The sequence below is a fragment of the Tribolium castaneum genome, chromosome 1 (assembly GCF_031307605.1).
Source record: "Tribolium castaneum strain GA2 chromosome 1, icTriCast1.1, whole genome shotgun sequence".
NCBI classification, from domain to species: Eukaryota; Metazoa; Arthropoda; class Insecta; order Coleoptera; family Tenebrionidae; genus Tribolium; species Tribolium castaneum.
The window spans coordinates 20320717-20347525 of NC_087394.1; the positions used below are offsets into that span (position 1 = coordinate 20320717).

A 26809-nucleotide genomic window follows, 5' to 3' on the forward strand; every position below is an offset into this window, starting at 1 on the left:
AAAAAGACATTTCTGTGAACATTTTTGAAAAACTAAACTTGGTCAAATTTTGTGTTTACATCGTCATATCTTCCTTCTCGATAAAGATAGAAACTGCACTTTTTTGCAAAAGATTTTTCAAACGAAGAAGAAGATACAAGTTCTAGCTTGGACAAAAAAAAATAGCATTTTTCTTGTAACGTTTCATGTTTATGTAGTGAAATTTTCAAGATACGAGAATTTTTTTTATTTTATAAAATTGACCTATACATAATCAAAATGAAATGAAGCTAATAGCTTAAATAAGTTTCTAATGCAAGAATTATTTCGATATCTTTAACACTCACCAAATTATTGCAATTTAAATTTACTGCGAAATGCGTCTGAAGTGGCATTGCCACATATTTCCCTTTGTATAGGGCGGGGCAAAAGTAATACCACAATGTAAATTGGCTGCCATTTTGTTAAAAATATAAATAAATGGGTTCTGTTTTCTCGGAAAGATTATAAAATGGTATAAAATTGATGACGGTAAGGAGGTCCCCGAGAACTGTCAAAATGATGTGTTCATACTTTTATACAAATGTCAAAAAATAGACTACGGAGCAGTACCAAACAAAAAGCAAAATGATTAGAAATTAATTCCCCACAAAACTACACATTTTTTATTTAGTATTGAATCCATTTTCATGGTCTGCTGATCTGAGATTTAAGTGCCAAACGTAAGAAACTGCGCAGATCGGAAAAAAATACACCATTTATGCACATCATTGTAAATATGCATGCAAAAATTTAACCCAATACTAGCAATAGCAAGGAAAAAACAACCTTTAGAAAAATTTCTTTGAGAATGAGATTTTTTAAAACTTTCCGCTTTCAAAATTTATTTGCCAGTTGGAGGCGCCACAATGGTTTCAGGTTGAAAATTGTAGTCCATTTTGAGATATGTATAAAAGTAAAAAAGGGTAAAAACACATATTTTTTGATTTGACAGTTTGATTTCGACAGTTGTCGGGGGCCGCCTTAAGTTGAAAAAATGATAGCAGTCAAATGACCACTTCCAGAGTTCGAGCACACACACAATCGGACAAAAGTAAAGTAATTTTAAAAAATTCTTTTGTTAAATCACTTATGTATGGTATTAGTTATATGGTGTACATTATCATAAAAACATTTTATTGAAAATTTGTGTTCGATCTAAAGGCATAGTTTGGTTTTAATCAAGTTAAAGTTAGTGAACAAAAGTGCATCAAATATGCAGTAGCATGTGACAACATTGTAATATTTCTATGGAAACAACTATGAAGGTATTTTTTGGCAAAGTGTCAAACAAATGTGTCAATCTTTTTGATAATTTTAAATCATTTATTGTAAAACAATAATGTTTTCGGCAAGTGAATACTGCGACATGTACTTGGTTTATGGTGCAAGTGAAGGAAATGCTTTAGATGCGGTGAGACAATATGGCATCCGATATCCCCAGCGACGACAACCAAGAATTAATGTTTTTCGACGACTCCATCAGAGACTTCAGATAAGAGAAAATCGCACTCCGATTCCGGAATATAAAGGAATACTTCCTGGAAGGTCTCGCGTAAGAAGAACTGTTGAGACAGAGGAAGCAACAACTGATGCGGTTACCAAAAATCCAAGCATCAGTTGTCAAGTTGGTAGACTGTTAAATATTCCGTTTAAAACAGTTAATAGGGTGACGCGAGATGAAAAGCTACATCCATATCATTATACAAAAGTCCAGTAAACTTTATTGCCAGCAGATTACGAACGGAGAATGGCTTTTGCTCAATGGATACTTGATAAAGATGTGGACTTTTTAAGAAAAAATTTATGGACTCATGAATCTTTATTTACCAACAACGGAATCTTTAATAGACACAAACACCATTATTACGCAATAAATAATCCATTTTTGAATTTTGAAACGGGACGTCAGCACAGATTTTCGTTGAAGGTATGAGCTGGAATAATAGAAAACCAATTAATAATTTCTTGCAATATGATTTAGAAAATCATTTATTGGGTGATGTGCCTCTGGCAGTCAGAATAGAAATGTGACTACAAATGGACGGTGCTGGTCCTCATTACACTGTACCAGTTCGAAGATGGTTTAACGAAAATTACGAAAATAGGTGGTTAGGCCGCGGCAGTGCTACTCCTTGGCCGGCTAGGTCTCCAGACTTAAATCCTGTTGATTTTTTTTATGGGGCCATGTCAAAGACATTGTATTTACTCCACCAGTGCCGTAAAATCTAGCCATTTTGCAAGAACGAGTTTTTGTAGCCTTTAACTCAGTTACTCCGGACATGTTAGAACGTACCACAAATTCTGTGCCGAAGCCTGCTTATTAGCAAGTGGCAGAACATTTCAACATTTATTATAAAATACATTGTTTGTTTTTAATTTTACTGTTTATTAAATTGTTTTGTTCTTAAATTAGTTTTCCCTATTGTTGTAAAAAATATCTATCTATTCCGGTTTCCAAGGAAAAATTTGTAGCTGATGCTAATTTCGACATTCGCTATTGAGGTAACATAGCCGCTTTGGTCATTACTTTTTAAAGAATTACTGGCTACGCGATGTCTGCACAAAAAAAATTCTTCAAATTTGTGATCTCTGAACTACTCTCCAGCTATGCTTAAAAGTTTATCCGACCTTTTTGACACACTCAGTATACAGTACTCCAAGCGAAATAGTGAAGATTGACTAAAGCAATAATTTATGATAACAATGCAGTTGGGGACAGAAAATGATTAGTCTGCAGTAAAATGCAAATTAGGATTTCTTCGAGCTTGGTTCGGCTTAGGCTCCATATCTGCTCATGGCAACGTCTGTTTTGAAAAGTGTGACGAAGTGAGCAATAAACATCTTTACCCGAAAAATCCCTAATTGGCATTTTACTGCAGATTAATCATTTTCTATCCCCATTGTATTGTTGGCATGAAATATTATCTTAGTCAGTCTTCACTATTTCCCTTGGAGTACTGTAATCACCAATCTTAGCCCAGGAAGTGCTTCCACCTATTATCCAAAACGTAGAAGTAACATACATTTTAAAGTTGTTTCAGAAATCTGTAATTCCGTACGCTACACACCCTTCGACCATTACACACCAGGCTCCTGAAGGAAGATACCCATGGTTAGTAGAGAGTAGAGACATGGTTGCGCCATAACTTTTAGGCAATTAGCAGACGGCGCGCGAATACGTCAGGAGATTACACTTTTGAATTTCATATGTATTTATATGCATGTTTGTTTGACTTGGAGAAGATTATAATTACGGGACACAGAAAATTGTGATATACAACGCTATTCCAAAGATATGGTGCCACACTTTGGGGAGGTTCTTGCGTGACAAAACGTTTGTATACCAACCCCTAGTCGAAAATATGCCATTTCTCCCCTGGGGCCAGTTTGGTCCAAATACGTATTGCTGTTTTATTCATATTAAAAGTCTTCGATATTTATTAGCTAAAACATAGCTTATGGAGAGTTTTTGAGTTAGAAGTAATTTTATTTTTGGTCGTAGTACCTTGTAGCCTTTGATTTTAAGCCATTTTAATTTAAATAAAGAACATATAGATTCGTCTTGGAAGGCGCGAGTCCAATAAAACTAGCAAAATTTTCGTTTTAGGTAACATCATCCCCTTAATTAGAACTCAAAATTGTACCCCCCACTTTATAAAACCACCCCTAACTCAAAAACAAATCTACAATTATGTGTTTTCTCTTCAATTAGATTAGTTTTATCCTTCTGTCTAATATATTTTTTTTCTTTTTAATAATGATTCAAAATGTAGGAGGCGCTATTTAAAATGTTAAACGAGTGGCTAGCGACTAGGGGATGAAGCCTAAACATAAACATATGTAATGTTGGTTTTGACCTCTACCTTTGCAAGTCAAATTGAAGTATTGTTTGTTTAAATCAAATTGGCTTAAAATCAAAGGCTCCCAGTGATTAAAAATTTCAAAATCCACCCCCAACCCAAAAACAAATCAACATTTTTTTACGGTTACACAAGCTTTTTCTTTCTTTTCCAAAAATTGAGCGTCATTTAATATTTCAAAATAGGGGTGACTAGCGTCTAGAGAATTGGGGGATGTTTTTAAGGTTGAATCAAAGGGGTTAAAAGTAATACCAAATGATAGCCATCATTATGTTGTTTTTGTATGTTGAATTTCAAGTCGGTCGGATCATTTTAAAGCCCAATCACCTGGGTTACAATCGTTATTTTTTATTAAAAACCATAAAAAACACGACGTAAACAACTCGTTTGTAATCTTGTGACGTATCAATGTGGCGGTTCTCCCACTCCTCCACAAAGTTACTGCGCAACCATGTCTCTACTAACCATGATGATATCCCTAATTAATACACCCTTGTTTTAAAATAAGCAGTCATCATTGGTCGTTCCTTTTCATCTCCCCGGGAGTGCACCCAAGAAAATCGCAACTTCTAATGGAATGAAAATCATGAAACTTTACACACCAGCCTGTACATTGATAAGGACCATTCTCGATTTTTATTCAATTTTTTGTTAATAAATAAAGTCGTAGCAGTTTTATGACTTTTTGGGCACTAACTGTTAATTTACCTACAAAGTTTTTAGACTAAATGAATCCTTACCTGCTAGCCCATCGAACGCTGGTATCGGAATTATAAATTTTTACTTGGTTGGTGAAATAATCGGTCTTTTTTATTTAGACGCAAACCAGACGCGTGATTTATTAGAAGATGGTATAATTTGCCAACAAAGGGATCAGTTACCAGTAGTCGACCTTTTGGAAGCCCCTTATTTACAGTCTTGCAACAAAACTGATGCCTACATTGAATTCCCAACGAATTCTTTTACAGTCTTACTCCAGTTACAGTTCACATTGTCACCTAAATTTAGGACGCCACATGTAGCAACGCATAAATAAAAATAATTTTTAAAGTTAAAATGTAAAAGTGCGTTTAATTCACTGCAAGTGAAAAATTACCAAAAAATTAGGGGAGATATCTTTCGAACGTACAGTCAGGCGTGTAAAATGCAAAAAATTTTTCTTTAATTAGTAACCGCGATTTTCTTAGGTGCGTGATAAGGTTGCCCACCTAGTATATTGGAACACAATGAGTATCAACTCCCTAATACCCTAGGGCATTATTCTTTCAGATGAGATTGGAAATGGATGTCATTATTGATAAATTATGATTAGTCAGATTAGATTGGAAATAAAAGTAATAAACTAGTACTTAAAATTTTAAAACCATAAGTGTCACTGTTACCAAGTAGCTGTGATACCTATGATGGGCCGTGGGGTAGTAACAGATTTTTATCTTTGAAGGACCACTACAAGCACAATTATTAAATTTGCAATACTGCTTTAAAACTGGTACCTATCAGATGTTTCCTGCGTGATTTTGATTTTTGCCACTTTTTACCTATTATGTTTTCTATAGAGACGGGTATGTGAAGTGCACTCGGAAATCTCGGAATTGAATGTTTACTAACAAATAATTTCACACTAGATATGATCCTCGATAGTTCCCTTTGTGTCGCCAGATAGTATTTAAGTTTTAAGAGCAATGAATTTAAAATAATGGCTGTATTTAAATACCGGCGGTGAGCACAAGACAAACAAGCATCACACAAAACTGCAACGTTATATGGTCAAAATTCGTAGTCAAAGAGAAATATTACAACTCACGCGTCAATACTAGCAAAAATCCTAAAATTAAAATATCTTACAAAACAAGAACAAAATCAAAAAATGATTACTTTATGTTTACCAAGATTCTACACCCTCAAGATGTGTGATTCAAAAGTGGTCAAGTGAATTTAAAAAAGACAGACAAGACACGACCCATGCACCACAGATGCAAATACGAAAAAAGGTGAAAATCTTGTATCGGAAGATGGCATATAAGGATAAATATGTTACCACAACTAAATAACCTGAGTTAATATACGGTATTTGATATTCTTCATGACCTTCCTAATTTTACAAAGATGGGTACGCAAATGTTCAGTGTGCAAAAGCGAAGGCTGTTGTGCAAAACTGTGTACTTGAATAACTTGACCGTACCTAACCGTACCTAACCCCCAGTGATTACTGATTACTGCCTATGTCCTAATTTAAAAAAGATCTTCGTGGAAGTCGACATTGAGCTAAACAGCTCAACACGGATTAAGGCAAGGAAATTTGCTAGGCAAGTAAAATAGTACATTTTAAAAAAAAACAAGTTTCAAAACGATTGGCATTGGCCACGAGTTATTTGAAAGAATGAGTGCTTCAAGATATTATGGAACGAGTTTTTTATCTATTTTTTTTGTGATTTGCTCGCTTTTCGCAATTTTTGAACAAAAATTCTTAGTAATCGATCTAGGGATTTTTGTGACGATTGGTACAATGTCACAATTTTGAAACTTGAAAAATTGATTTTAAATTTTTATTTTAATTAGCAAAAATACGGTCGCAAATTTACATTAAAATGAAGGCAAATCACAGACTGATCCAGAAATACTGAGTCTGTTGGCAACACTGGATGTAAATTTTAAAGAATACCAATGGAGTACGCTTCCAGTTAACAACAATTTAACAATTTTATGGGGTTGTACGTCAAATAATTGTCAAGAGAATTCGGTTGCAATGTTGCAAATTACGAGCAAAAATACTTTCAAATGTGTTGCCAACAGACTCAGTTTTGCTGAGTCTGTATAATCGGTCCACAGTAAAAATTATAAATGTGCAGTAAAATAATAAATACACAGTAAAAATAATAAATGCACAGTAAAAATAATAAATTCAGTAAAAATAACAAATGCATAGTAACAATAGTGAATGCACAGTACAAATGATAGATGCAAAGTAAAAATAATAAATGCACAGTAAATAATAGCATCTCAAAACTATAGTGTAGAATTCCACATTTCAAGTTTTACGTTTTCGAGTTTAATCGTTCGAGGGGTATATTTCTTTTTAGTTCGCTGAGGCGAAACTTCAGCCTGCGAGATAGCTACTGAGCGTTTATTATTTAAACTGTGCAAACTGAAACCAGATAATGTGCATATACGATTTTTTTACTGGGCAAATTTTAATAAAATACTGTGCGTGGTTTACTAGTCATTTAAATTTTTTACTGTGCAAAAATTAATTAAATACTGATCAAAATCGAATTTATTACTGATCGCTTTATTATAACAACAATTCTTGTAACAATCGTCGCGATGGGTTTAATCCAGTATTAAAGAGGATATTTTTTTGAAACAATTCGACCATGGAGTATTAAATTCTCAATACCTGTAGTTATACTGACTGTAGTTATATTGTCAACATTGACTAAACCAAAAACGACATTAATAGTAGTTTATTCTACAAGTAAAGAAAAGTTGTTCATAATCTGTGAGTGATGAGTTTTAGAAACGAGTGCGGAGCACTCTATCTTTACTTCTTTTTACTTTATTCTATCGAATTTTTGTTGTATGGCTTTAAGCATAGAAATTTATATAACTAGGTGTATTGCTCATCTCAAATCCCCGGGTACGTAATGTAAATGTAATGTCTTAGTTTTCCTTTTTACAGCGATATGAACTACTTTTATACCCGATTTCGACATTTATAATTGTTTATAAAAAACAAGCCATAATAATGTACCATAGTAACCACATTTAGAATTAAGGTGTACTATGTCTACTCGAATCTATGGAATAAGCAACAACATTATTATTACTACCTATTACCTGTTTCAAAACTATAAAAATGCCACCGTCGCATTTTGTCAAATTATTTTTTTAAATAAGATTGATAAAATTGTAGATCTCTCATTGAAAGTATAAATTACACTACCTATTATTTTTTTAACTGCATGAATAATTTATTAATTTATTTTATTTTATAACAGCTAATTTTGAAAAAAAACGCGACGTTGGCGTTTTTATAATTTTGAAACGGCTAATATAAGAGAAAGCCTCTTGTGATGTTCACATGAAGTGCGAATGTAAGAAATTGCTTTCCAAATAAGATACATACAGCGTTCCGCAAAAGTGTTTTGTGTCTACACTATATACCTTACGAAAAAACTAATTAATTTTTCAAAAAAAATTTGTTTTTAATTTCTTTTTAGTTTTCGAATTATTAGAAATTTAAACCATTGGTTTAAAAACAATATTATTGAATTGAAATTAATTTCTAGAGCATAGTCTCTTACTAAAAAACCCCCGTGGTAGGGTGCCATTAGGAAACAAAAAATAATAACTCGAAAACTAAAAAAATTTTGAAAAATTTTATTCTTAAAAAATAATCACTTTTTTAAAGTAGTTGATGATGCACTAATTGTTCTTTTTTAGGTACATACTTTAGGCACAAAACGCTTGGTTCCGTACTTTTGCCTAACGCTGTATGTAGGTAGAATAGGTTCAATAATTTTTGTAACGAATATTTAAAAAAAAAAACAAAAATAAATATTTTGATATTTTAGTTCTTTTCTGCTAATGGGTGCAAAATGCAAAAGTACCTTAAAAATGTAAATACATTATATTTCGAAAGTGGTTAACCTAAGGTTCAAGGTAAGCGGATGAAAACTCCATTACAATAATTATAATAAAAATAATAATTAATTTATATAATAAAAACACAATAAAAAACATATTCGTAGCCTTCAATGTAAAATTAGGAAAAACACTGGGATTCAGTAGAACACAGTAGTATAGGGTTATTCTCTAATTTATTGCTTGTGAAATGTCAAATCGTAAAAACCGTGTAATTGTCAAAATTGTCAATAAAACTCGTATGCTTGGACTAAAATTATAAAAGCGAAATCTTTTTGGGTTATTTATTGGTTTCAGTTTCTATACGCGTATACTATATGATTAATGATTTATTTCCCTTTTAGGTTCTAAAAACCAATAATAAACTAACTGATTCCACTTCCAATCGTTGGAATATAAAAATTTACCTGACGTATAGATTACGATTAAGCACTACAGCACCCGATAATTAAGTCATTCACACGTGACAATTCTGTTTTTCACTCTATTAGAAACAAACCAATTTTTTCTGGAGTAAAAAAATTGATTATTAGTTACACCGTTTTTATGTTTAATCGAGTCTTCTAGACTTTATTGCTCAAGCATATTAAATAGTTTAGATGCATAATCATATAAATATAACTTATTCCGTCACTCTTACGATGTTTGGAAAAAAAACCTTTTCTTTTACCTACACAATGTTTAGTCCTGTGACTTCTTACCTTTTTTGCTGCAGGTTTGTAATGCAATTTAAACTGTTTAACATATTTTCCAGCAATAAAAAATAAGTTCATGACTTTAGAGAAATGGGTAAATCCATGATGTACCCATCTTTTAATATCGTATCCAGTAAAGCGTGAATCATGGAAAACATCATATCAGATGTAACCTTGCTAAATCCAAAATTACTTTATTCGCTGTCATCGAGATAGTTTTAAGTGTTGATAAGTGGTTAAATTTAAAACTAAAAACTGATAAATTTCGTAATTTGTTATAAAAGCCCTCACATAATCAAATAACACAAACAAAATGTTTAGATCACTACTCAGTACAGTTCTTCTCCTGGGCTCTCTCAAATCCACCTTAGCCCAATGTGACACTCCTAGTCCCACAACAGCAAGTGGCACCCACGCTCCATCTGGTCCTTACTGCTCCGGGGATCTCATTTTTGAAGATGAGTTTGACGAATTTGACTTGAAAAAGTGGAGCCATGAGCTAACTCTAGGAGGTGGCGGTGTATGTATCGTTTTTGTTTTGTTTAATAGAATAACTTATTTGTTTATAATTAGAATTGGGAATTTGAATGGTATGCCAACAGCCGATATAACAGTTACGTTGAAGATGGTCTTTTGTACCTGAAACCAACTTTGGTCGCTGATGAAATGGGGGAAGAGTTTTTATCGTCTGGCCATCTAGACATCAACGGGGGTTCTCCGGCTGATGAGTAATTAGAAAATGGTTGATACATAGAAAAAAATGTTCTTACAGGAGTGTTGAATTTTAGGTGCACTAATCCTCAGTGGTATGGATGCGTGAGGGATGGTACCCCAACCAATTACCTCAACCCTATTAAAAGTGCTCGTATTCGCACTGTCAATTCCTTTTCTTTCAAATATGGTAAAGCAGAAATAAGAGCCAAATTGCCAGCTGGTGATTGGTTGTGGCCTGGTAATACTAAACCTAACACATGTCACGAAACCTGTATTCAATTTTTCAGCGATTTGGTTCTTACCTAGATGGAATCTTTACTCCGGTTGGCCTGTTTCTGGTGAAATTGACTTAATGGAAAGTCGAGGAAATCGCAATTTAGTCAACGGTTCCGGGGTCAATATCGGAACGCAAATGGTCGGTTCGACACTGCATTGGGGCCCTGCTTCAAATTACAACATGTACAGTCTCACACACACCGAGAAACTTGATCCGAATGGTTTTGACGCCGATTGGCACAACTATCAGTTAACGTGGGACGAAAAGAGTATTTCTTTCGCTATCGACAATGAGCCTTTGGCCACATTTGAGCCACCAGAAGGTGGTTTTTGGGAATGGGGTAATTTTGATTCCACTGGTTTGGACAATCCTTGGAAACATAGCAAATCCAAGTTGGCACCGTTTGATCAAGAATTTTACATTATCTTGAATTTGGCGTGTGGAGGAACAGCTTATTTCCCAGATGATGCAACTAATCCTGGGGGTAAACCGTGGGCTAATACGTCTCCAACGGCTTCTACGGATTTCTGGAAGGGAAAGGATCAGTGGTTGCCAACGTGGCAGCTGGAGACTGATAATGCAGCTTTAAAAATTGACTATGTGAAAATCTGGGCGTTGTAATAATTAGTGAGAATTTGAATTGTAATAAAAATAAAATGCGTATAAAAATAGTTTGTTTTTTTTCGTCTAGCTGGCTTATGATCAGCACTTTTGTAGTTATACAGGGTGTATCAGAAGTACGTGTGTTAATTTTACCACGCATTACTCAATACTCAATAAATACAACAACTTTTCTGTATAACATTTTGCATAATTCTTAATTATTATTTTCACTGTTTTCCTCATTTCTTTTGTTCAAACAAGCCGCTCCATGTTTTATAATCAATTTGTATTCATAGCAACAATTTCCATTGTTGTTTTAAATTGTCCGTTTCTATAACAAGGAAAATAGTTCGGCTCTTTTATTTCAGGAACAGGAACAGAACAGGAAGTTAACAAAACAATGTGATATTTAAATAATTAACATATAAGAAATTAAAGTAAAAAAAATTTACAAATTTAAGGACCGGTTTGTAGAAGCCTCAATTAATTTAATCCGCAATTAAATGTGTGATTAACTGATCACGTAATCAAATTGAACAAATGTGATTGGTCCATTCGCGTTGTTAACTTTTAACAACGAATAAAATTTTTAAAAAGCTTTCTATAAACCGACTCTTTGATCATTAACGGGTGTTACAATCAAGAGCTCTGATAACGCCAACTAAACAATAATTTTCTTGTTTCGGATATTTATTGAAAATGAAGCATTTTGACTATATTTTATTATTATATTAATTATTTATTTTAACCTGTACGAATATGTGCAACATGTGTCAAAATTTCTTAAAAATAACTTAATTTTTTGCGATTTTTAAATGGAATAATAATAAATGTGGCGCGATAAAGAATTAATTTTGAATCATCATTCACCACATGATGGTAACTTGGCGCGAGGTTGAATCTGTTTAAATTTTAGAATTTGGAGAATAAAAAAAGTCAGCAATCAAAGGAAAAAATCGAGACCCTCTGAATTACTTCCGTCTTCCGTTCATTTCTTATTTTAGATTAACACATTGGTGTTGATTTTGATACCAAAGGCTACCTTCAGGCAAACATTCCACGAAGTCACACAGTTCGTCCTCAAGTTACACCAGAAACTGGCTTTTGCAAGTTTATAAAAAAGACCTCTATCTTATCACCCGAGAAAGGTAAACTCCAAGTCAGTGTGGTTGTATGTACTGTACATATTGTACAACAATTCGCCCTGAGGAAGTTAAAGTAAAAGCTTCAGTAGAGAGGGAAAAAAGAGAACGATCATTGGTTAATCTCTGGGCACTTTATGAAGAGATACACACTACCAGTGGAGTACGATATTAACTTGCTCCGTTCAGAAATGTAGTCGTGAAAAACTCATGCCCCTATCCCAAAAAAACGCTGCAATAATTACACAACTGATTTAAAAATTATCGCAGCGTTTTTTATTTTCTATAATCGTTAGACCGCTCATCTCTTAACTTTCGAACAGTACCTATTAGCTGTTTCAAAACTATTTACTTTCGGTTCACTTTCATAAAAACCATTGTGGTGGAATTGACTGGAGTTCCAATATAGGAACTCTAGAATTGACTAACCTGTTACCATGACAACATATAAAAGTTAATGCCAAGAGTACCTAATTTCCATCACAATGGTTTTTATGAAAGTGAACCGAATGTAAACACCAACGTCGCATTTTACCAAATTAATTTTTTAATAAGGTTGATAAAATGTAAAATACAGTTATTAGTATTAATGATTAGATCTCTCATTGAAAGTATAAATTGCATTAGCTATTAATTTTTTGAATTGCATAAATAATTTATAACAACCAAATTTGAGAGAAAATGTGTAAACATACCACACAATTTACCGAAGCATTATTGGAGCGTTCTTGGGATAGGGGTACGAGTTTTACATTTTCCACCGCTCAACTCTCAATTTTAGGACTGTACTTTTGTTTGTGCACACGTTATGTCTCTATATTTAAAGATCAAATCACAAATTTAAGTAAGTATACTTTTGTCATCTCTTATACCTAAAAAAGTAGGTACATTTGAAGGGAACAGAGGAAAAACGACGTTAGTCCGACTAAACTCAGATTCCAAGTTTTCCAACGTGGACTGATGCCGTTTTTCGTCAATAAAGTAAATCTTTTAGTAGATTTCACTTTAGTCGAAAGTTGTATTTGCTATTTTCCGCCTCGACTATCTGATAGTACTCTCAATAACTGTAAGATGCCAACTCAACCTCATTTTCTTAACAAAGTGTACTGAGGTCCCTATACCCTTCAATAATAATTATTAAAAATTAAAATACCGAGTATCCGAACTTGGTGTGTTTCCATGGCGTTTTCCAAACTGTGGAGAAGTGGAGACAGATGAAATTACTTCATCATATAAATTTCCAAAAATTTCAAATAAAAAAAATGGATTCAGGGAATATTTTGGAATTTAAGAAAATATTTTAAAAATATTTTTTTATAAAAAAATGCATCAAATGCAGTTCCGTTCTTGCTGTTGCATTCTAAAACGATTGCTCGTTTTCTGGTAGTTTGTGTCATGTCGATTAATTCCGAAAGTAAACCGTTGGAAATACCTGCACCAATGTCATTACAATCATTTGATTCAAACTGTTATGCAAATTTCATTTAGATTTTGATCTACAAAATTATTTAAAACTAAAAGTAACTCACAATTTTTTTTTTAAATGTTTCAGATGTAATAAATTGTACAGATCAATTTGTGTTACTAGATAAAATTAGTACTACCATGTCTATTATTAATAATAGTACTTCGAGTATTGGTTCTAAGTCCTTCACAATTCATTCAAAAAATAAAAAAGGTATGAGACCTCAAAGTTCGAAATTTGACAGATCGCGTGCTTTACTGGTCTCGCTAGATGTGACATCACAACTGACAATTGACTCAGCTACCCACTGCCGCGAGTGGAAAATTCGATTCTTTGAAGGAATGTATCTGGTTAAAATTAACTTGTTTCCAAAATTACTTCGCTATTCCCCAATTTTTTACATTTAGCTATTGCACTCCTATGTCTTTTATCAATATTTAATGAACTATAAGCCCTAAATAAAACAAATAAAATTTAGAAATCTCACTTTATAAAACCGTTTGATATCAAAAAATGAGAACATTACAAATTTAAAAAACAAGAAAACCGTAATTTCATATCTTTAAAAACTCTATGTTTATAATTATAAACCACATTTACTTATTCATCGAACGAATCTTCAAAAGCGTGGACAAATGAAGAAATTGAATTTCTGTTTATGCAAGAGTCGATATCTATAAGAAGTCGTTTGTAGACCATTTATTTTTTTACATATTTCTTGTACAAAAGATTTTGCAAGCATAGCTTCTTCTAAAAATCATAAAAATGTCCATTAGTTTTTTTTTAGTTTTTTAAATAAAATAATATTTTATTAATGTAAATATTTCTCATTAATTAATATTTATTATTTATAAAAAAATGTAGAAAATAACACTATCTTTCAATATTTATTTCTTTTAAGTCAATAAAATTATCCAGAGATCTCAGTGCAATGCGTAAAGAACAGTAGTGTGTGAATTGCTGCTACCTTGTGCCGCGGGTCGTGGTCGAATTGGTTCCCGGTAGATGGGGGAATTGGCTCTCGCATGAGCAGGTAGATAGAAAGTCACATATGTTTATATTTTAGATTTAATGCTGGTAGAAATGTTTAAGTAATTATTTTCCTGGCACGATATCCAACAACAAACTTCATTTATTTGTAGTTAACTGGTTATTTAAAAAAAGGAGAATGTTATTTTTTAAGCCCAAAGCTCCCCGTAAATTTTGTAAAATGTTCTGCAAATAAGCTCATTTCGCTCTGATCGTTCTCAGTTTACTAATTTGCGTTTGCCATTGCATTTCCTTTTTCTAGATTACGTTGGGCATTAAAGATTGAATTCTTACAGATGGGGTTCTATGTGCTCCGAGAAAAAAGTTTGAGAGAACTTAGATATGTGTCAAGTATTAAACAAAGAATGTGGTTCTGAGTGGCTCTAGAGTTCTATTCTTGTTCGGTTTTACATCATTTGCTCTAAATTATCCGTCAATTTTAAATTCCATGCACTCTTATACTATTAAAGCATTAAAATGGAGACAAATTACAAAAACAATTTTAACATTTTTCAACTTAGCGAGGAGATTCGGCCATGGATTTTACCTTAATATTACGTTTTTGAACTTGTGAATTTATTCATGCACTTAGAATGTCATTCCTGTTATCATAATACTTTAAAGCTTTTATCTGAACTATCTGACCGACGGGAACCAATTCGACCATCCCTGGGAACGAATTCGACTGTCCCGTGCCGCGTGGCGTCATCAGGCTCAAAGCGGGACCGCTGTCAAATCGGCAGACAAAGAACCTTATATTTTTGTTATTCTTAAAGCTATCGAATTATTTTTTTTGCATTCAATTTCTTGATTTGAGTAATATTCTGTTGAAAATAAATAATAACATTTTTTAAAATTGGAAACTTCCTCATTCCGACTTTCTGCACATCCAGGGCGACAAAAAACCAAAACCACTATTTTTTATGTAAATAATTTATTTTCACTGAAAATTGTGCTGTGAAATCACTCCTTTGTTAAAGTAAGTACTGTGACTAGGGTTGTTTTATATTGCACGTCTAAATCTAATGCACGTCTTAATTGAAAATTAATTGAGAAAAGTAAAATTTTTGTGCAATTTTAAATACATTCGACATCATGTGACAGGTTAAACAGGAACAGAATTAGAAAATTAAACACTGGTTATAATATCGATTTTAGCAAAGGCACGATTACACAGTTTCAGTGAAACATAAAAAATAATTTTGGGCACTGGTTGATTTTGTTGTCACTGTTAGTCGCGCCGAAGCCAAATCCCGGTCGTTGATGACGTCACTTTCAAGGTTCATGACGCTGTCGGGATTGGACTGGATACCGTTAAAAAGATATTTTTTGATTTTTTTTTCAGTTTTATAACAACAAAAGTCGTGTGAGGTATGACTACATCCTGAGAATGAAAAAAAAGTTACTAAAGACTTAAAATTCAAAGTGCAAATGAATTGCTACGAGCATTTATTTCGTACAAAATAAAGCATTCATTTAAGTGGAGCTAGTAACTACTTAGCATTTTTCTTTTGGGCACGCAAAACTGATTGTAGAAGTTCCACTTGTTGATTAAGTTGGAAATTTTCATAAGCCAACATGTTGTTTTTGCGTATCTGCGAAAATATGCCAGAAGAATATTTTTAAATAAAATTCCTTACTTCTTGTAACAATAAGGCCTTTTCAGAATCTCGACAATTCTTGATTTCATCTGACATAACACTATCTTTTTCCATACACTGATTATCCAGTACATTAACCAACTGATTGTGAACCATTTGTAAAGTCTCTTTGTGCGCTTTTAACTTATTTATCTAAAATAACTTTTGATAGAAAATAGAAAACGTTCACAAAAGGACACCTTTTCGTTTTTCTTTTCTTTCATTCTGTAAAATTTCGACTCAAGATTTTCCAGGTTTTCTTCAGTTTCTAAGAGATTTTGCCTGAGTTGCTCAATTTCTGTTTTCAGACGAACATTCTCTTCATGCACTTTTTTAATTTCTTCGCTTTTTATGTCGAGAAGTTTTAACAATCCGTGGTGGTTAGTCAAAAGTTCTTCGTACCTTATTTTACAGTTACGCGTAAATTATTTCCTTCTTTCATTTAACTTACTTATACTGTAAATGGACTATACTCATTGTGGAACAAGACGAGCTCAAATCAACTTGAGAATTAGTACGAGAAGTGTCCTGATCATTAGTTTTTTGTTGCAAGATGTCTGAAATTGAAAGAAATTATTGTTGATATGGGATGCCAATGAGCCCACTTATAAGCTGTTGGTTCTCTTTGAGCGCTTCCTTTAGCTGGTTACTAATTCCTTGGTATTTAATCTGATCATTTTGCACTGAAAGCATCAGCTCTTTTTCATTTTGATTTGATTCTTTTAGATTGTTTTCAAGCGTTTGAACAGTCTGTTCCATCTCTTTAACGTGTTCTTTAAATTTTTTACGATCCTGCAACCAACTCACGTATTTCTTTTTGAGCACAAATACCGCAAAATCTAACATCTTCAATTACACCTGACATCATTAAAATAAATCCAAAAAACTGATTTATCAATCAATTGAAGAATACAAATTGACAGTTCACTTAATATTTTAAGCAGAAATCGGAAAGTGGCATAATCATGGTAACAAAAAATTATTACAAATATCACATTTTATTTTTTCGTAATTATTACAAAATTAAAATGAAAAAACCTCGCAAAATAGTAACAAAGAGGCTTTTCGCAATTAACAAGGCATAAAATCTAATTAAACCGTATAACCTGATAAAAAAAATTAAAAAAGTCGAAACTACACTACACCTAAAAATTAAGAGCCAAAAATATTTGTACATACGATTTAACAAAAAATGTGACTAGCTACGAGACTCTTTCAGAAGAATTAGTTTTTCCCATTTGTTGAACCAGTAATGCATGCATAAAGACGTTTGCCCCACCACGATTCCAGATCAAATGGCTTAAACCCCTCCAAAATCAGAGGCTCATCTTCATAATAAATTGACTGATCACCTGGTCAAAAAAATATTACCTAAACACTTTGCCTTCAAAGCGCTTAAACTTACTTTTAGGGCTAGCACAACCATCAGAATCTTGGCTTATTTCTGCACAAACCTTGTTCCAAGCTGTAAGAAACCACTTAAAAAAACAATTTTTAAACGAGAGAAACTTACAATCGTTGATAAATTTTATAATTTCTTCATGTTGTGGTGATATAACTTCCTGTCTGTGCAGCTGATGTGAGACTGATTTTTTGTTGTGAAACACTGGTCTAGGTACCCTAAAACTTGAATATAAGCTTTAATTTGCATCTTACTCTTGATACATACGCCGGCAGTTCATTGTCTTCATTCTCCACCGATTTATTCCGTGTATATTCGCGGATATTATCCATTTTCTGTGAAATGCCTACAATTGAGGTTAGAAAATTACCTCAGAATTTCAAATGGTTACCTCGTCTTGTAGTTTTGGCAACAATTTTGCTGGGCCCTTTTACATTATACATTGTGTTTTTGACGTTGCAAACATGTAAATTTTGAAAAATAACACACTAATTTGAAATTTTAATTACGTGAAAAGTGAGTGAAGGGTCAACTCAACTTGGGAAAGTTAGTGGTGCGACGCCGCGTTACGTAACCTTTTACTAAAAATCTTTTTGATGATTTAACAGTAGTTTAACAACGTGAGTTTGCAAAAATTGGCTGCATTTGTGAGAAAAATAAATAAAAATAAATTAGATTAAATAACAATGGCAACGGTGGCAACATTGCATTTAATCATGTGCACCTATCGCATATGCGCAATTTCAAGGTGTTTTGAATTAAAAGTTGGCGGTGAATTAAGAATTTTTTTCTTACAAGATGGATCTTCTAGAGACCACGTTAAAAGTGATCGAAAATTTGGTAAAATTCCATAATTCGTGTTTATTTCGGTTCTAATTTCGAATTATTACAGAGTGTTGTGCGTGAAAACTTGAGCTCCTACGAATTAAATTTAAAGCAATGCGAAGAATACATAAATCAGCTGAAAGAAAGCTTGCAAGAAACGCAGTCAGAAAACATACAAAACTTGGAAATATTGGAAATTAACAACTTGACCAAAAATGCCTTTAACGAAAATTGCAGATTGGTGAAAAAACTTTTTGGTCAAGTGTATGATTACGCTCAGGAAATCGAAAATAAATTGAATAAGATTTTGCAAGAAGAAAATGCATTAAATGAGTCTTTTAATGAAAACTCTGAGCGCATCCAACGATTAGAAAACACATTTATCAATGAAACTAAACTGTTGGGGATTTTGGAAAAGGATGTGGGCGATAAAGTGGCAAAAGAATCTCTTGAAATAGAAAGCACCATCAGTAACATCAAAACTGAACAAAAACAATACGAGGAGTTGTGGAGAGATGTTATGGATGAGTTCGAAAACAAGCAAAAGACGCTTCAGACAATTAAGCTGGAAACTGAGATGTTACAAGATAAAGTAGATACGGAAAATCATCAGGTGGAAACACTTGCTCAAGAAAATAGAAAGACAAACTTAAATCTATTTGAAGAGATAAAAGACGAAATCATCAAAAAGGACAGGTAAGTGTTAGTTGATTTAATTTTGAAATGGGTGATTTTATCTTTTCAAGATTGCTTGAGTCGGAGACGGAAGAAGTCCTAATTTTGTCGCACAAATGTAAGGAAATATTTAAAAGTAAAGAAGAGTTTATACAAAAACAAGCTGATATGCGGAAGACTTTAGAATTACTGAACGTGAAATGTATGAACACAGAAGTCTGTTTAAGAGCAACTGAGGCAGAAAATAAAAAACGAATTGAGCTTTTACATTTGGATATTGATTCAAAAACTAAAATTATAAATGACAAGGAAAATGAACTTTTGGCGTGTGAGGAAAAAATAAAAACATTAAACGACGTATAAGGGTATGTTTATTTTTGAATATCTTATTCATTTCTTGTTGTAGGAAGTGGAACATATCACATCAAAAATTGCGGCACTTGAGAATGAGCTTCATTCACTTTCAGGTCATGCTAATGAGAACGAGAAAAAAATTGCCGAAGAAGTAAATAATCCATACAATTCACAAGAGATTGATAGTTTAACAAACAAATCAATGGAGTTACGAGAATTGCTATCAAAGTGCGAAGAGGAAATTCGTGAAAAAGAAAATGAGCTTAACGTAATAAAGACAGTTCCCAGTTTGGAGTTATCCGAAATCAAGAGTAAAATGCAACAGCTGGAACTGGAATCTGCTGAAAACATTGAACTAAAGCAGGCTATTGAAGAAAAGGTATTGGATAATAAAAATCTGCAACAAGCTGCTGAAAGCCACCAAATTGCTTTAAAAGAGTTTGAAATGAAAAAGATTCAATTGAACGCTGACAACGAACTGTGTCAGCAAGAAATGAAAAACCTGATCTTGCAATGTGACAATATTGAGAAGGAAATTCAGCGACTTGAAGCTTCGAAACAAAAAAGTATCAAAATAACTCCCACACCTCCTCCTAAGTCTTTGACGCCCAAACGAATGCCAACTCCACCTAAACGCAAACGTAAAATTGATAATGAAAGCGACAGTGACGTAGACGGCGAGAGACTGAGTTATGGAGAATTCATGTCCAAGAAAACAAATAATTCAAAACAAAAATGGTAAAAAATAACACGTTTATTTCAATATTCAAATATTTAGTTAGAAACTGCAGTTTTTGTTAAGTTTTTTATCACGCGATTACAGCGTTCACATAATTCATTTTCGCACTCGGATTGCACTCGCCTACACCGTGCACACGGAAATCGCAAACTTTTAGACAATTCGAGTTTATAATCACTTGTTATGTCAACTTTAGTCAGTTGAACTTCAGACACTTGAAAAATGTTTTCTAATTCAGTTTGAATATCACCATTTGTTGTCGTTTCCTGGAAGAAATACATTATTTTCGAAAGTTTAACATAGTTTTCTGCTTACTAGAATAAGTTTCTCGATTTTTGGCGAAAAAGCGATTTTAACTACTGTATTTTGTGTGCCCGCACCTATTTCTTTGTTAATTTCTTTTTTGATGTTTAAAATAACTTCCATTACTTTGTCCACAACGTCATTTTTCCAGCAAGTCTCGGCTTTACTGTGAGTTGAAGTGAAATACGTTTTCCCATTTTTATGGGGCAAGTGTAGGAACATTTCTTCAACAAAGTGTGGTACGATTGGCCCGATCGCTTGAGTCACAATTTCAAAAATTTGTAACAAAACGAACTGAGATGATTTGCGCGAAATGCTATCAAGCGGGTCGCAATATAGACGATCCTTAATTCCGTTGTAATAAAGAGCTGATACTGGATTAGTTAATAGGTTTATAACAGACTTGCAAATTTGTTGGAATCTATAATCGTTAATTGCTTCAAGTGCCTACAAAAAATTAGTAATGTTTGTCCTGCAACTATTTGCACATACTTGTTCGTGAAATAAGTACAACAAATGCAACATGTATTTATCCAACAACGATAAGTTTTTGTAATCCACACTCGAATGCTGGTAATCATACAAGCATCCCAATGAGAATCTAATAACGCTTCTAATTTTATGTAATTCGTCGGCACTTGCTTGCAAGACATTGTTGCTGATGTGAGCAAGTGCATCTTGGTTGGCATGGCACGCCACCCACCATCTATAAAATACTGATTTAACTAACTTTTTCCAAATAAATGGAATAAGGACCTTAGCGTATCAACCCCATAGGCCTTTTTATTTTTTGTTCCTTGAACGATATCTAAAGGATCAACAATATTGCCAACAGACTTGGACATCTTCATTCCTTTTTCATCAACAACAAACCCGTGCACGTAAATGGTTTTATAAGGGGCCTTATCTCTCAAAGCTACAGATGTGAGTAGAGAAGACTGAAACCACCCTGTAAACTGGTCCACCCCTTCCAAGTACATGTCAGCAACTTTGTCGCCTTCAAGAGCCTTAGCCCAAGATATTCCACTATCAAACCAAATATCCAAAATATCCTAAAACAGCGAGATAACATCTGCACCTTTCTGAAATTGAATTATACTTGTCCTTTTTCGATTTGGTCGATTTGAAGCCCATTTCGTAATTCCTCCGGAATTAGATGTTTTGTTGGTATTTGCCACCAAAAGTCGGTTCCGTGATTGTCTATCAGCACGCAAAAATGCCGAATTAAATCCCTAAAATTTCAAAAACGATTTTTTTTCTTCATTCTAATGCATCAAACAATTTTTTGAAACTTTATCATCAAAATTCTGGTAGAAGCAAGAATATTGTTTTGTTTTTTATTCTACTTCAACACTATGGAATTTTAAACGTTTACTTTAGAATTAATAATTTTTTTCTGCTCTCATACTATAATTGTTTCATTGAATATTTATTACCTGTACCACAAAAAAAGATATTTTGAGAAAAATTATAAATAAAACGGTCGCTTCTAAATTAAATCAGTACCTTACGGGTCAGTTTGTCTTGAAACCAAATATTTGAAACCAAATCTGTAACGGGGTAAAAATTTCAATAATTTAATTTTTTATGGGAAACAACGTTCAAATCTCGTGATGGCGCTAGTAACAATATACAAGGTGAGTCTGGTAAAGTTATTTTTTACTGTGTCTGAAAAACTAATAGTCACAGAACTAAGTGTTTACTCTATTGATGAATACTTAATTTTTTTCTATATCAAGTTTAAAAATTTAAATTTAATCCCGAATGAAACTAAAGTTGCCATTTACATTGCATCGACAAATGTGAAGTGAATCGCGAATTGAATTAAATGAAAAAATAAAATTTCATTTCAAATAAATTTTCTATTCTGCCATGAAGTATTAAAATATTAATTAATCAAAATTTTATTATCTCCAGTGTCATCATAAAACAAACAAAATACGTAAAAAATTGTTACTAGTCCCAAAATTAATTAATTAATAAAATTAATTAACTAATTAATTAGTTAGTTAATTAATTTTTGTTTAGTTAACTATTTCTGACAAAAAACATTATTTTTTGGAGTGACTTACATAATTTTAGCAAACGCTAAACTTTACAATTACTAATTATTACTTTTCCTGTAGGTATACAGGTTGTATCAGAAATACGTGTCTTAATTTTAACAGGTAATAGAGTTCAACAAATAAAACATCTTTTCTATTTGTAATTTTTCAATAAAAAATTCGCAAATTTGCTTAAAATTTGGTAAAAGACAACATACTGAAACGGGTACCCGCCTATGGGTACAAACATAAGAGAACCGAACTATTTTCGTTGTGATAGAAACGGATAATTTAAACAATTTAAAACAACAATGTAAATTGTTGCTATGAATACAAACAAATTATTAAACAATTAAGCGGTTCGTTTGCACAAAAGAAATGAGAAAAACAGTGAAAATTATACATAAGAATTTTGCAAAATGTCATACAGAAAAGTTGTTGTATTTGATGAGTTTTATTACGTAGTAAAATTAACATGCGTATTTCTGATACACCCTGTATACAGGTGTCCGTTTTTCGAGCTCCACCATTGGGATCTCAGTTATTATAAGAGATACGAGGTCAGTTAAATTAGGGCAAACTTGCGTATTTTTATGCTGAACAATTATCTGCTAGACACTTTGTTGTGTCGTTTTTATTTTTGAATTATTGGAAAAAAACGGAAATTTGTAATCTTATGTTTACCAACATATTAATTTGAAAGACTAACGGAATAACAATAATTTTTTTCTCTTAAAATTTAAGTCTCGCTATAAAAAATATTGTATTATACACGAGGATGAAGATTGTTTATCTACTCGTGAAATAAGTCGACCCGTGACTTTGTCACTTTTGAACTTAACATTTTCACTTGTAGATAAACAATCTCTTTATCGTCTTGTACAAATAAATAACTAATTTTGATTTGTATTTGTTTCATACTCGTGTGTTTGGTGAGAATCAAGGAGGATACTCTTAAGTCCCCAAACTTTTTAAGTGTATACCAAACAGGTTCTTCGAATTTATTCGTAAAAGTATTCATAAAACCCAACGTCCTTGTGTACAGCATATTTTTTAATTAATTTAAAATTATACGTTCAAAATCCATAATATTCTTAGTATAATATTTTTTATCAGATCACGCTCCGGTATGTTACTGTATTAGGGAATCGGTCTTAAAGTTAAACACATACTCGCTAATCAAAACCTCATCATTTGATTTATTGAAGAAGACCGGAATTGGAACTCCCCACTTTCTTTGTCTGCTGATACACCAATACGGCCGTTTTTGTATCTGATTTACCAAGTTGCGTTTATACATTTGGCTGTTGACCTTCGGAATAATTTCAACATTTTCCAACAAGTCCTAAAACGAATAAATTCAGAAGAAGTATACAAGGTAGTAGATACCAACAATTGCTCTATTTTTTATGGAATCTGTATCCAGAAACCACTGCTGACTAGCCCTGATAATGACTGGTTTTTTCGTTCGCCAATCATACGGGTAACTGTGCACATAATCGTGTAAATGAACAATATCCTCTTTAATCATTTGTAAAACTTTTTCTGTTCCGTCTTCTAGCACAAACTTTCCCTCAAGTTCTTTACCAGCATTGGTATTGTAGCACCCTAGATCATTCACTAGATTTTCCTAAAATTTCCAATTAAATCGAGAAAAATTCAAAAAATGTGCTTACAATTTGCATTTTTTCATTCAGAGCTACGAGAAAATCTTCAGGGCCGTGAGCAGGTGCTGTATGTACCAGACCTGTGCCTTTACTTGACGTAGCGTGCGATGATGGTACAAATCTCATGTTTCTGTCTTTATAAATTGGGTGAACGTATGTTAAATGTGACAAAGTTTCACTCGAGAAGTTTTCCACTTTTTCTAGTTCAGTATTTAAAGTTTCACTCAGATTTGCTTGCAAATCGGAGGCTATAATATAAAGACAATTGTCTTTGGAATTTTTTACTAAACAATACTGTAAAGTTGGATTATAACAAACTGTTTGGTTTGCCGGTAATGTCCATGGAGTTGTTGTCCAAACTAAGGCGTAAACCCTTTAAAACATTTTTACTCCGCTGTGGCTTAAATTTGTAACTTACTGCTCATTGCTTCTGTTAGGAAACTGGTTTACTTTTAATCTAACGAAAACACTTTTGCTTGTATGATGTTCATTATATTCCAGTTCAGCTTCAGCTAAAGCTGTTCTGAAATTGTTTATAGTACGTTTAAAATGAAAATAACTCAGTATTTTCTACCTTGATGAAGGTGACCAATAAATGGGTTTAAAATCTCTATAAATGAGGTTCTTTTGATAGAGTTTGTTAAATAATTTCAATTGTATTTTAACGTAATCAGGATTATAAGTGGCATAATGGTTATTCCAATCACCCATTACTCCCCATGATTGAAAAATAGTTTTTTGGTCCTTTATAGTGTTTTTTGCAAAACTCCTAGCTAAACACAAAACAATTATATCGGGAGTAAAGTAATAAAAACGTGGTCCAGAGTGTTGTGAAAATTTCGTGTCCTGCGTATATTATGTTTAATCAAAGGACAAATTATTATACAGAATACACGAACAGAATTTGTTGTTTGTGCAACACCTTTTTCCATTGTATATCAGACGTATCATTTGCAAATCAGAAAGCATAATTTTTAATTTATTATAAGCACAAACAGTTGATACTTTTTGAAATTTATCTGACGCATTTTAAGCTACAATTAGAAAAGGTATAAAAAAGATTGGTTTTAAATGAAATGATTCGTAAATTTGTAAATTTGCCAGATGACTGACAGGTACTGACGTTATCTTGGTTATCTCCATAAAATTTTCACAGCACGCTTGACCACATTTTTTTACTTGCAGTTCGATAGAACGTATTCCAAATCTGGTGGCAAACTGACATTGTCAAAAATGAGTGAATTTTTGCATTAAATATATGTTTACAATTGAAAAAGAAATTGCCCGTAGGCGTCGTAATACAATGTCTTTCAAATCCACTGTTAGTCTTTAAAAAAATATAATAAGATACGTAAGATGAAGAATAACATAATGAACAAATTATTAATAATAACAGTAATATTTCTGTGTCTTTGTCCTCAAAATTTATTATATGTATTAGAATTCATAGTAGAATTGCTCCATTTCACTCCAAAAAATTCAAATGCGCTGTTGCAAAATTCTACTACATATAAATGAAATGGGATATATATCCCATGTCAGTAAATTTGAATTTGGGTTCCAAAAATGAAGCAAAAATTGACAGTTTTTGGTGGGTTTTCAAAACGTGTCGCTGGGATTTAGTTTAACACAGAATTCGTTTCCTTTACAGAAACTCTCTATTTGTGCTTTATTTTTCACTCAGAAAAATTCACTGTTGCAATTCTATTGTGAACTGAAATTTGATATACTAGCTGTTTCAAAACTATAAAAATGCCAACGTCGAATTTTCTCTTCAAATCAGTTGTACTTCAAAAAATTGATAGCTAATGTAATTTACAGTTTCAATGAGAGATCTAATCATTAATAACATTAATAACTATTTTGCAATTCTATCCATCTTAAAAAGAAAAATAATACGGTAAGATACGACATTGGTGTTGGCTAATATTATTTATTATTGTTAAAATGACAACTAATTTCATAATTTTAACTAAGTTGGTGCATTTCAAGTCTTTTACGTCACTGTCAGTTCGTCACCAGATCCGGAACAAGTGGGTAATTTGTAGTAACACAGTTGATTTACCTTTAGATCTAATTTCTAATGCTTCTGCGCCAGGTTTTGATAGTGCTTTTAATTCAATTGGTAGCCCATGACAATCCCACCCTGGCACATAGTGGACCTTGTGCCCTTTTAAAATATGATATCTCAAAATTGTATCTTTAAGAATCTGCAAATTTCAAATATAATTAAGCCTAAAAAGTAAAAATGGTCTATTACTTTATTAAGAGCATGCCCCATGTGCAGCTTTCCGTTTGCGTATGGGGGTCCATCGTGTAAAACAAACTCAGGCTCCGATAAGTAACTTCTTTGCCACTTGTACAACTGATCAAATTCGGCAATCTAAAGACGTTTGAATCACAAATGAACCAGATACATAAAAATATTACTTGCAGTAGTAATTTTTTCGTCACGTTCCACCAATTTTTTGTTCTCTAACCTCAATGGAAATTTGGTTTTTGGCAAAAATATTGTACTACTGTACTTGTTTTTCTTTTCATTTTGTGTGCAGTAATAACAAAAATTCACATGTCTTTTTTGTCGCAAAATTAATCGCAAAATCATTTTCTCGGCTACTTTTCAAATAAGATAACCTGAATTAACCTCACATTTTTTTTTTACACAGATGAACTACGGTGGCGTAGCTCCAGTCAACCGTAGAAAGTAGA

The 26809-nt window shown here is 32.7% G+C and overlaps 4 protein-coding genes and 1 long non-coding RNA gene across 7 annotated transcripts; 3 read left to right on the forward strand and 2 right to left on the reverse strand.

Annotated features, from left to right (window-relative positions):
* The first annotated feature begins 1209 nt into the window (after positions 1-1209).
* LOC135267377 (uncharacterized) lies at positions 1210-2430 on the forward strand. Its single transcript, XR_010335802.1, has 2 exons — positions 1210-1948; positions 2003-2430. It is a non-coding gene; the product is annotated as an uncharacterized LOC135267377 (long non-coding RNA).
* Positions 2431-9505: 7075 nt separating this feature from the next.
* LOC658535 (Gram-negative bacteria binding protein 1) lies at positions 9506-10882 on the forward strand. Its single transcript, XM_964917.3, has 4 exons — positions 9506-9740; positions 9794-9948; positions 10009-10172; positions 10222-10882. Exons 1-4 carry the CDS (start codon positions 9534-9536, stop codon positions 10830-10832), a joined length of 1137 nt encoding a protein of 378 aa, XP_970010.1. The 5' UTR covers positions 9506-9533; the 3' UTR covers positions 10833-10882.
* Positions 10883-15882: 5000 nt separating this feature from the next.
* On the reverse strand, positions 15883-18169 carry LOC658612 (uncharacterized protein). Of its 3 annotated transcripts, none has more exons than XM_064357952.1 (10): positions 17884-18169; positions 17760-17838; positions 17604-17710; positions 17496-17555; positions 16935-17442; positions 16696-16882; positions 16542-16647; positions 16291-16492; positions 16091-16243; positions 15883-16045 (listed from the first exon to the last, which is right to left on the reverse strand). In XM_064357952.1, the coding sequence occupies exons 5-10, from the start codon at positions 16956-16958 to the stop codon at positions 15944-15946; spliced, it is 774 nt and encodes a 257-aa protein (XP_064214022.1). In that variant the 5' UTR covers positions 16959-17442; positions 17496-17555; positions 17604-17710; positions 17760-17838; positions 17884-18169; the 3' UTR covers positions 15883-15943. The 3 variants fall into 3 exon arrangements, with proteins under 3 accessions (XP_064214022.1, XP_008199142.1, XP_970081.3); XM_008200920.3 differs by having other exon boundaries at positions 17604-17716; positions 17884-18143; XM_964988.4 differs by having other exon boundaries at positions 17884-18128.
* Positions 18170-18199: 30 nt separating this feature from the next.
* On the forward strand, positions 18200-20095 carry LOC103314553 (putative autophagy-related protein 11). Its single transcript, XM_008200922.3, has 4 exons — positions 18200-18332; positions 18385-19013; positions 19064-19349; positions 19399-20095. The coding sequence occupies exons 1-4, from the start codon at positions 18291-18293 to the stop codon at positions 20086-20088; spliced, it is 1647 nt and encodes a 548-aa protein (XP_008199144.1). The 5' UTR covers positions 18200-18290; the 3' UTR covers positions 20089-20095.
* On the reverse strand, positions 20086-26783 carry IleRS-m (Isoleucyl-tRNA synthetase, mitochondrial). The gene is made up of 13 exons (XM_008200921.3): positions 26535-26783; positions 26361-26483; positions 26166-26310; positions 24675-24873; positions 24519-24623; positions 24110-24473; positions 23827-24063; positions 23606-23778; positions 21488-21620; positions 21145-21440; positions 20881-21094; positions 20401-20835; positions 20086-20351 (listed from the first exon to the last, which is right to left on the reverse strand). Exons 1-13 carry the CDS (start codon positions 26703-26705, stop codon positions 20121-20123), a joined length of 2826 nt encoding a protein of 941 aa, XP_008199143.1. The 5' UTR covers positions 26706-26783; the 3' UTR covers positions 20086-20120.
* Positions 26784-26809: the final 26 nt, after the last annotated feature.